Source organism: Pinus tabuliformis, chromosome 1_2 (assembly GCF_031772625.1).
Source record: "Pinus tabuliformis cultivar Carrire ecotype Pingquan chromosome 1_2, CPIR1, whole genome shotgun sequence".
In the NCBI taxonomy this organism is placed as follows: domain Eukaryota; kingdom Viridiplantae; phylum Streptophyta; class Pinopsida; order Pinales; family Pinaceae; genus Pinus; species Pinus tabuliformis.
In genome coordinates this window covers 377,716,788-377,728,843 of record NC_142298.1, presented here as the reverse complement: position 1 = coordinate 377,728,843, position 12,056 = coordinate 377,716,788, and the positions used below count along the sequence as shown (strand labels likewise).

Genomic DNA, 12,056 nt, shown 5'->3' with positions numbered 1-12,056 from the left:
ACATGATATGTATTTCTTTTTAAAGGTATATTGATACGTATTATGAGTTTTGGTTTAATATTCTTTTTTGTTTGTTTTTAATATAAAGGTCCTAGGTTCATACTAGGTACCTTATCTTTAATTTTTTTTTATCATTTTATTAATTTATTAATATTCTAAGATATATAATTATATAACCATCTTTTAAGATTAGCTTAATTTTTAACATCTATCTCTTTATAATTATTTTTACGTTATACATTTTAAATTTATATCATTGGTATTTGCCCATTAATCATGATGCATTAAGCAATATGGGTGTTGGTGGGTGAATATATCTTCTATTTGAAATAGTGTCATGATATTTAATACTTATAGTTAATTTAGTATATAAATACTAGTGCGGTGCATGCGATACATGCATATGTAGCTATCATATGCATGCATCGTATGCATGCTAATATTCTTGTGTTCTCTATATTATAGATAGGTCATTACATACACCCCCCTTTAGAAAACTTCGTCCCGAAGTTAGAGTTTTTATCTTATATGAATACTTATGATAGCAATTAGTACATTCTTCTTAGGATTGTGTATCGAGGTTAAATTATTACTTAATGTGAGGACACTATAAAATTGGTGTTTTGAATACTTCTAGGTTTATAACTTTAATGATCATGCCTTACTTCAATCAGGTTCCCAAGCTATTACAAAATCATCCTATCCTTCCTAATCTCTTCCGCCCCCATCCTATCCGTCCTCTACTGGAGTATGCCATGGCATCAGTTATACTGACCTAACCATTCATAAACTCTAAGGATGGCAGCATCGGCTATACCGACCTAATTCCCAGTAGGCATCTGGCAGTCATCATCACACGTCTAGGGGAGCGTGATTCGCATAGTCCTCCCATGACTCCAGGGTTCGGAAGATAAACAGTGGGCAACACCTCCATCCCTCCCAATAGAATCAGGGTTAATACCCTATCATGGAATCTCTTTGAGCCTTAATTGTTCTGAAGTTTCTGTCATCACGTGGTCATTTTGGTAACGGATATTATCTGCAATCATAAACACTTGTCCATGCATTTATAAAATGTGCATTAACATATTCAAAAACAAATAGCTTATGTATAATTCATACATGTCAACTACAGTATAACATACTTTGCCATATTCTATTCATGTCATTAGCTTTCATATTAAAATGTAATCATTCTTTGATTTCTATCTCATCAATCATATTGATATGCATAAATGAAACAAAATTATAATATCTTAATTTTCATCAGCAGCAAAATTACTCAAATATTTAAACTTTACCCTGATAACTAAAATTGAGTAAGATCAATAACATATTCCGTCTTGGTATCCATGTACTAGCGGAATTAAACAGATATCATGTCATAAAAGTTCATGTTTATATATGGTCATTCTAAAATGGTTCTGAGTCTCTGATTTAAAGTAAAGTAAATATATACAAAACATGGTTTAAAGTTCTTCAAAATTGACACAAGTTGGGGTATTTTTGACATATGATCTCTATATCTTCCCAAGTAGCTGATCCAAGACTATACTTGTCCCACTGGACCTTAACTTGGTCTACCAGATGATTCCTAAGCTGTCAAACCCTACATTCCAGTATACGTAATGGTTCGACCGATATGATTCCTTCGTCCGATACCTGCAGTTACTTCCATTGAAAGTTATGAGATTGGTCAGCTATGTAATGCCTTAATACAGATACATGAAATACATTATGAACTTTATGCAAGTGAGGTGGCAGTGCAAGACAATAGGCGACAGGTCCAACTCTTTCCATGACTTTAAATGGTCCAATAAATTGGGGTGATAATTTTGTCCCTTTTTCCGAATCAAATAGTACTTTTATTCGGTTTGATGCGGATGAAAACCTAATCCCCTAATTCATACTTCCTATCAGTTTTGTGAGCATCAGCATAACTCTTTTGTCTATCCTGTGCTTCTTTTAACCGTTGTTTAATTTGTTTTACCTACTCTTCCATTTCTTGGATTAATTCTGGCGCTACTGTCACTCGATCTTCTAATTTGTCCCAACTTAATGGTGTTCTACAAGGTCTACCGTATAATGCTTCAAATGGAGGCATTCCGATTGAACTGTGATAACTGTTATTGTATGCAAATTCGACTAAGGATAAATACTTTTTCCAGTGTGATTGTTGATCCATAACATACATCCTCAACATATCTTCAAGTACTTGATTTACCCTTTCTGTTTGCCCATCAGTTTCAGGATGATAAGTTGTGCTTAAATTTAATTGAGTTCCTAAGGCTGACTTCATGCAAAACCAAAACCTTGAAGTAAATCGTGAATCTCTATCTGATATAATCTTCTTAGGTACTTTATGAAATCTGATAATTTCGTTTATGAATACTCGAGCTACGTCAGCAACTTCGTAAGTATCTCTTATGGGAATGAAATGGGCGCTTTTCGTTAATTTATCCACTACTACCAGAATGGCATTGTGTCTTTGAGAAATAAGAGGTAGCCCAGTGATGAAATCCATAGAAATGATCTCCCATTTGGTCATAGGAATGTCATGAGGTTGTAAGAGACCCGCTGGATGACAATGATCTGCTTTTACTTGTTGACATTCCAAACATCTTGCAACGAATTGAACAATATCACGTTTCATGCCCGACTAGAAGAAGAGTTTCTTGGTATCCGTATACATTTTCTTTACTCCAGGATGTGCACAATATACTGCTTTGTGGGCTTCCTTAAGGATGGTGTCTCGAAGATCCCTATTATCAGGAATATACATCATTCCATGAAATCGTAAGATTCTATCATCTTCTAACTCATATCCTTCAAACTTAGATTCTTTTGGCTTTTTACTATCAAGACTAGATCTTACCTTTAAATACTAGCTATCTTTTATGAGATGTTCTAGTACTCGTTGCCTTAAGTCTACTTTGATAGGTATGAGGGAGAATATCCGTGGTCTTTTGCTTAAAGCATCTGCTACTACATTTTCTTTTCCTTTAATATATGATATTCCAAAGTCATATTCACTTAGGAATTCACTCCATCATCTTTGTTTAGCATTTAAGTCTCTTTTGGTGAACAAATATTGTAGACTTTGATGGTCGCTTTTAAGTGTAAAACTTCGCCCCACTAGATAGTGTCTCCAAATTTTTAAAACTAGTACTACAACGGCTAACTCTAAATCGTGAGTAGCGTAGAGTTCTTCATGAGGCTTTAACTTTCTTGAGACATACGCTATTACTCCTCTATCCTGCATTAATACTGCACCTAACCCATGTTTGGATGCATCAGTACATACCGTAAAATCTTTGTCCATATCAGGGACTCTTAAGATTGGTGCATTGGTCAGTAGTCTTTTGAGTTCAGAGAATGCTTTATTACATTCCTCAGTCCATTCATACTTAACACCTTTACGCTGAAGGGTTCTAATCGGCTTTGCAATTTTGGAGAATCCTTCCACAAATCTTCGATAGTAACCGACTAAACCCATAAAGCTTCGTACTTCATGTGCGTTTTTCGGTATTGGCCATTCCATGATTGCTTTTACCTTCTCAAGGTCTACTGAGATCCCTTCACCGGATATGATATGACCTAAGTAATGAATCTTTTTCTGAAAGAACGAACACTTGGATAACTTTCCGTATAACTGGTGTTCTCTGAGACAGGATAATACTATCCGTAAATGGTCTTCATGCTCTTCCTCATTCTTAGAGTAGATGAGAATATCATCTAAAAAGACTTGTACAAATTGATAAAGATATTTGCGAAAAATGTTGCTCATAAGATTCATGAATACTGCTGGTGCATTAGTTAATCCAAACGGTACCACAATAAATTCATAATGCCCAAAGCGTGTTCGGAATGCAGTCTTCGAAATATCGCTTTCGGAAATCCTTAGCTGATGATAGCCTGATCGAAGATCAATTTTTGAAAAGACAGCAGCTCCTTTCATTTGATCGAAGAGATCATCAATTCGAGGCATAGGATAACGATTCTTTACTATAGCTCGATTTAAGTCCTGATAATCTATGCATAATCTTAAGGATCCATCTTTCTTCTTGACAAAAATTACAGGAGCACCCCAAGGTGATATACTGGGTTGAATATGTCCTATATCCAATAGTTCCTTCAATTGAATTTGTAATTCTTGAAGTTCCGGAGCTGTCATTCTATAAGGTGTTTTAGAGATTGGTTGAGTACCAGGTTTCAATTCTATTGTGAGGTCTAGCTCTCTTTCGGGGGGTAATCCTGGTAATTCCTTTGGAAATACATCTGGAAATTCGGCTAATACCAAATATTGTTCTAAGGATGGCCCTTTTTCTTTACTTACTTCCTGAATTATATAAGCCTGACACTCTTTCCTTAAGCAACGCTTCATTTTCATTGCAGATATGCAGCGTAAAGATATTTTTCTCTTGATACCTTGAATTTGGATCGCTTCTCCTTCATCATTTATACCTAGAATTTTTTTCCCATAACAGTCTACCCAAGCTTGATGAGCTTTTAGCCAATCCATACCTATGACAAGATCATAAGTCCCTAAGGTTGTGACATAAACTTTCAATTTAGTCAAACAGACCCCTAGGTCAATTTTGTATTGATCCACACTTAAGTCTACGGATTGGAGTTCTCCTAAGGCCATTTCTACTTGTCTGAAATCATTTTGTCTGCAAGCTACCAACCCACATTTGTTTAATGCATATGACGAAATGAAACTATTTGTGGCACCAATATCAAATAAGATTTTGAGTTTTATACCATTAATAATACCTGAAGATTCCACTACAGTGGATTGATGTGCTGCTTGATTGTTGTTGACTAATGCATGAATTCTATGATTGCCTTGGGTATTTGGTATTGGTTCCTTTCCAGTCCTATGCAATATACTTGATGAAGTTTCTGGACAATCACGTTGAAAATGTGGTCCTCCACATCCCCAACAATTAACCTGGGTCGGTCCTCTTGAATCATACTGTGAATTTCTAGATAAAGAGCTTCGTCCTCTCATGCTGCTTCCTCTTGAATTTCTTCCTCTATTAGCAGTTCCACGGGATTTCCATGGACTTGTGTTTGATGATTCAACGGCTATAGTATTAACTGCCATGGAAGCTCTTGTTCCTACATTTCTTGGGATAAATCTATTACCATAAGGTGGTCTTGAGCTACCTCCCCTGAAGAAATTTCGGGGAGTCTTTCCTGAAAACCCTAATTGTAAAGGTTCTGCTGGCCCGACATCCTTTTTGATTCCTAGATGTTCTTCTGCATAACGGCCACATTCTACCGCCTCAGCGACTGATGATGGTTTCCACATCCTCACCAAGGCCCTGATGCGAGGATTTAACCCAAATATGAAGCGTTCAGCCTGACGTTCATTAGAATCTAAGTAGTGAATGTATTTCACAAGCTCCATAAACCTTATCTCGTATTCCTCCACTATTTTATTACCTTGAACTAATGTATGAAAGGCTCCGGCTTGTTGTTCTTGAAAATATGGAGGTAAATACTTCGCACAAAATCTTTCCTCGAACAATTCCCAAGGAACATTATCCGTTGTGAGGTGTAGTTGTTTTTCCAGATTTCCCCACCAAATCAAGACACTTTCCTTTAATTGAAATACAACAATTTTTGTTTTTGCAGAAGAAGAGTATTCTCTTAATTTAAAACATCTGTTCATTCCTTCTAGCCATGCCTCAGCACATTCTCCAGCTCGACCTCCTGAAAATTCTGGGAGTTTAATTTTCTGAAGCTCCCTAGAAATATCTTCCTTTGATCTTTTATACTCAAAATTCTTTGGTTCCACTGAATTGGTTGCTAAGGGTTGAGGTTCTTCTTTGGTCTTAGCCATTGTTGACCCTTTTAATGTTTCCAATAAGGCTTCTAATGAATGCATTATCACATTCAACTCTGGTGCTGGAGCAATTGGTGTTGATGTTGGTAACGAGGGAGATGATGATGGTGGTGGCGATGGAGATGGTGATGACGACGGTGGTGGTATTAATGACGGTGATGTTGCCTAATCACGTCGTCGTCGCTCATATGTCCTTACCATTGTAATGTTTCCTGTATACATAATAAAATTTGTAAAAAATTTGAGGTATACATTCGGATTTAACATATAGTTTTTGCAATTTCACATTTACAAACGGGTTTAGTATTTTGCTATTTTTACTTACTAGGCAAGTCTTACTAGTAAGAGAGCGCCTGGAATGCCCTTTGAAGTGGGAGGTTTCTTTTGGTGAGGGCTTAAACATAAATTATGACATTGTGTTGTTTCTTTAACATGTCTACCTAAGCCTATTTGAGATTTGAGTCATTAGTATGACCATTATTCCCTCCTTGTTGATATTTGGAGATTAAACTACCAACTTGATTATATTTAAATTAATTGTCAGCAACTGATTATAATCTTAACCCATGTGTTTTCCCAGTTTGCTATTGCATATTGGTATTTCCAATATCCTTGCTTAGTCATGGGTTGTATCTCATACGCTTACCTATGATAACCCCTGAATGCCATAATCATATTATTTCCTAGCTAATCCCGCAAAATAAATCTACATCAATGACAATGATGAAAAAAATTATTAAATCATAATACATAAATATTTAATTAATATCAATTAATTTTATAGAATCCAAATTATTTTATGCATTGGCTTTTTAAAAAATAACGATAATTATATAAAATTAATTATGTAGAACTCATTTAGTCAAAATGGTAAATACATATTTTGAACTTCCCAGAAAATCAACACACTGTACATATGATATATATATTCTCTCGTAGGAGCACACGCATCATTGAAACCACAGTGACGTCTTGCAAATATTTGCCCAGCATACATACATTCCGACAAATATGAACCAGCTTGCATAGCGATGTTTTAACCATTGCAGAGAAGGGACCGCTTGTACCATTCAGCATAGAGAAGGAAAATCACAAGTGGGAAACGTGCAGATGGGCTAGACAACAGTCTTTAAGAATCAATGCATAGAAGGGATAATTTGAGATGTAACCAGCGTATATATATCAAGAGGGACCCGCTATCAAATGCACAAAAAATAGGGACATAGGTTATAGTTTAATGAAACGGCCAGACGAATAGTGGACGCTGCAAAGGAAGAGCATTTGACAATTGCAAAGAATGCCCAAAATGAAAAGAAAACAGGTTTACGCAGGGAAAGCCCAAAGTGTCTACCGACAAAACCAAAAGATAACAGATGTCGGTTAAAAAATGCGGTGAACGAACCTTCCAATGAATCCGCGGGCTGTACATCCGAGTACACAGAAATTTATACGATGCGTAGGGCCTATGAGGTCAAAAGGGTTTTAACCTGAGCTCTGATACCAAAATGTAAGGCTCTGAGTCATTTAACCAGAAATGTAAAGCTCTAAAACATAATATGTGTTTTCTTCAAATCTACTTGCAGTTTAAATGACTTAACCAACATTCATATAACTAAATTACTCAGTTTGGTATGGAGTACCTACCTGTATTCATGCGGTTGATGATGCCTCAAACTGCTCCCGCTTCTGTTACCAAAAGACCGAAACCACCCAGCCAAACTGAGCATAACCTCGATACTCAGTCCAATAAGCTTCTCAATTGAAGTAAACTGTTCCCCTGTGCCCAGAAACCTCAGAACAACAAGGTTCTCCTTCTGTTGGTAACTCCAGTTTATAAATTAAGCCCCTCTTCAGTATGTCTCTTCCCTTGGTTCTTGATGCCCCTCCAAAACTATTCCCCTGCCCCCTATATGTTGTTTCTTGGCGGTGGCTGCCCCCTCCACTAGCAACCCATCGCTTCTCTTTATGGTGACACCCTTCCCATGTCACGTGATATGTATTTCTTTTTAAAGGTATATTGATATGTATTATGAGTTTTGGTTTAATATTCTTTTTTGTTTGTTTTTAATATAAAGGTCCTAGGTTCATACTAGGTACCTTATCTTTAATTTATTTTTTTATCATTTTATTAATTTATTAATATTCTAAGATATATAATTATATAACCATCTTTTAAGATTAGCTTAATTTTTAACATCTATCTCTTTATAATTATTTTTACGTTATACATTTTAAATTTATATCATTGGTATTTGCCCATTAATCATGATGCATTAAGCAATATGGGTGTTGATGGGTGAATATAACTTCTATTTGAAGGAGTGTCATGATATTTAATACTTATAGTTAATTTAGTATATAAATACTAGTGCGGTGCATGCGATACATGCATATGTAGCTATCATATGCATGCATCGTATGCATGCTAATATTCTTGTGTTCTCTATATTATAGATAGGTTGTTACATTACTTGGGGGGTTAATCTTCAATCCTAGTCTAGTTGCAACTCACTAAAGGCCCTTTGGGTATTGAAGGGGCACTAATTAAGAAGCCCTGATTGAGATAGCGAAGTTCCATCTTCATATATGTCATAATTAACACTTTCCATCTTACATTACAAACCCATATCTCACCTCCATTCTTCGAGTTCAACTTGTCATTAGTTCTTTGGGATTTCGCTCTCATATGTCCGCATACCTTGGATAAGGCCCAAAAACTTAGCCCTGGGTGGTTTATGTAGCTAAAAGAAACGGAAAGATGATATCATGGCCACAACTAATGAAAGAAAGAAAAATCAAAATACAAAAGATGGTCATGGACATAAAGATTAGCACATGGGAAAAATCCTAGCATGAGCTCTACCTCACTCATGGCCATCGCCCAATTCTCGAGCACATGTTGCTCCATTACATCAAAGGAAGGAACGCTTGACCCCAATGAGCGATAAATTGACTCATCTTAAAGGGGTAATACAACTGCTACATCATACAAAGCAAGCTCTAACCCTTGAGCTATAAGCAACTATACAAAGAAAAATCAACAAGAAGTAAAAGGCGTGTTGTCGCACAAAGTGTCTAGGCACCACGACAACGCTCAAAGTAAGGGTTGTCACTCTAATCCTTACTCACTCCGTTTAAACTCTCTCCTAGACAAGTCAAGAGAGTAGTCCCTAAAGTGAATGAATGAGAATATCCTGTGAAACACAGGCTCTAGGAGACTTAAAGATGGACAACTTGATGAATTTAGAACAAATCTTGGTCAACTGAGATGGATAGAATAAAATAAGACACAACTGCAAGATAAAAATAATTATAGACCAGTGCCTTTATATTCAATTAAACATAGACTAAACATAAACAAGTTATCCCGAGCAGTTTATAGATGTGGCAAAGCAACGATTGTGAATAATTAAATGTCAACGCCCAAAACCTTATCACGCAAGATATTCTAGCAATTAAATCCTGTGAAGAATTATGAAATTTAAATGCTAGATAATGATTCCAGGTTTAAAATGATTTTCATTAATAACCCAGATCTAGAATAATTTATCATTCTCCAATAGTCAATGATTTTAAAACATTAATCACACCTGACAATATAGAAATCACTACCACGAAAGGACACCAAGGAACTTTAGATTAACAATTTAATTATTCCTTAGGAAATTAATTTGATGTGGTAAAATGAAGAGATTAAATTTTTAATGTGACTAAAAATCAAATCAAAAGACCTTAGTCAAAATTTAAAAAAATTATGGGCCATAGGCCACATAAAAATTATTTTTTTTAAATATGAAAGCTTAAGTTCTACTTTTGATTTATTTCATTAGCAATCAAAGTCACCAAAATTTAAAAATTTTAGATTTTTTTAATTTTTTTAAAGCAAAATCAAAAATAAAAATAAAAAATAAAAGGAAAGGAAATCAAAATCAAAATAAAATAAAAAAATCACAAGTAAAAAAAATGTGAAATCAAAACAAGACAAAAAAATAAAAAACAAAAATCAAATTTTAAATCAAAACAAATCTAAAAGACAAAATAAAATAAATCTAACGCAAATCCTAAACTAAACAAACACAAATAATAAAAATCAAAATTAAAATAAAAAATGAATAAGTTAACCAAAGTAGTAAAAAAAAAAAAGAAAAAAAAAATCAAATGAAATCAAAAGGAACTAACTAAACTAACCTAGCATAAATAAAAATAATAAAAAGTAAAACCTAAACCTAACCTAACACATACAAATGAAGCAAAGAGAAAAAAAAATCAAATGTTTGTTTTGTTGTGCAGGTCAACAGTGGATGGAGAAATGAACAGCGAAAAAGGGAGCTGGCATTGGTGGAGATAGTGGCAAGTCGAGAGGGAGGAGCAGGAGCCGCGAATCGAAGATTTTTGCAGGGACGACAACGAGGGATAGAGCAGGGATGGCAGGAAGAGCTGCGGTTTTGGAGCAGAAAAAAGCGGAACGATGAGCAGCGTAAGAAATGGAGAACGAGGGCAGCAAAGAAGATTTTTGAAAATGAAAGAAAGGATGCAGAAAAAACACAGAAAACGCAGGCAGAAAGAGGGAAAAAGGTTGGAGTAATGGAGGGATAAGGGTTTTTCTTAAAAACAAAATTGAAATTTTGCAGCGAATCGAAAAACCTAGTCAGCGGATCAGAAAACTCAATCAATAGATAAATGGTAGCCAAAAAACCCTTTAAAACATTTCCGGAAATTCTAATTAAAATGTTAAATCCTTTTGCTTCGGATTTCCCTGAAACCCTTATAAAAATTTCCAGATTTAAAATTTTCAAATCCTCGGACTACAAAAAATTTGAATAATATCCCTGGAAAATTATGTTGATAAACCCTAGAGATCTAGATCTTACCCTCTAGGGCCTAGGCCCTAGACCTGGACTCTACACAAATTTCTTCCTCAGATTTGTAGCTGCACGACAACAAGAAAACACCCAAACGATATATACAGTGATAAAAACTAAAACCCAGAAAAACCCACGTTAAAAAAAATAATTACAAAATTTACAAACTGCAGGCTCTAATCAGCCAGATCTATCATTATGTTGCACATAAATTAAAAGATTTTTAAACTTTAAAAGTGCTAACTCGAAACCTTCATGCATCAAAATAAAGAATAAAAAATCTTATGATAAGCCTGGGATTAATTTTGTTGGGCTCTTTAGAAAACACGGATCGGTAGTTGGCTAGTCCAACTAAAAACTTCCCCTAATACCCGAGGATTTAAAATCAAGATTTTCCTGCAAAACTCGATCCAACCATTAAAAATAGAGCAAGAAAACAATAATAAAACTCAGACAAATAGAGATACCTTCTATTACGTTTAAAATTTAGATTATTATTCAAACCCCAGCAACTGAGCAAGATACATGTACTCAAATCACTTTTTAAAAGTTATCATCAATGGCTTTAGAAAAAATTATGCATGAAAACAACACGTCTTACAGTATTCCCATGAAGAGTAACACCAGTAGAACTTAACCCCAAAGTCTTTCTTTATTATCCAGAAAAAAGATTACACAAAACCGTCTTGCTAAGCACACGACTCATAGGTCAGATGGATCCACTGACAAATGACCTTCTATTTAAAAATAAATCCTCCAACGGCTAGTTCGAGTGATCCTCGTTAAAGCAATCTCGACCGTTAATGAAGATTAAAATTTCTTTTAATCTCATCCATCGAAATATTTAAATATTTGGGGAAATTCGAAATGTTTAATTAAATGTATTTTAATTAACTCAAAAAAAAATTGAGTTAATTTCCCCAAAAATTTGACTTTGACTTAACTCCCAAGGATCAAAGGTTTAAAATTTAGCAAAATAATTAATTTACCTTAGTCTCGGGACCTTTTAAAATTTAATTTTTAAGGACCAACGAATTTTGCCTTTGGAGAATTTAAATTTACCTAGGGCCTAGAATGGACCTAGAATTAATTAAATTTCTGGCTTAGGATTTTAATTATTTTTTGGCCAGAAAATTTAATTAATTAACCTATAAGGGGATAAATTATTTTTTCAACCCTCAAGACACTTTACATCATGATTTTCATATTTTTTACATCATAAGGGGGAAAACTCATTTGCAATTGATCCTCACAGACTACCCATTTCTGCGACACAAATATAATCCAGCAAACCAAGCGATTTGTAATAAAATAACCGAACCTAATAGTCAGGATTATTC

General features: G+C 34.8%; 1 protein-coding gene across 4 annotated transcripts in view; it reads right to left on the bottom strand.

The window, feature by feature from the left end:
• Positions 1–1,424: 1,424 nt before the first annotated feature.
• The window catches only part of LOC149205949 (uncharacterized), a 78,679-nt gene continuing 68,047 nt past the window's right edge, over positions 1,425–12,056 (bottom strand). The window contains exon 4 of one of the 4 annotated variants that reach the window (XM_089393594.1): positions 1,425–1,662. In XM_089393594.1, coding sequence (XP_089249720.1) covers positions 1,610–1,662 — 53 coding nt within the window. In that variant the 3' untranslated portion in view covers positions 1,425–1,609. The remainder of the gene's footprint in view (positions 1,663–12,056) is intronic. The other 3 variants (XM_089393593.1, XM_089393592.1, XM_089393591.1) reach the window with 3 other exon arrangements.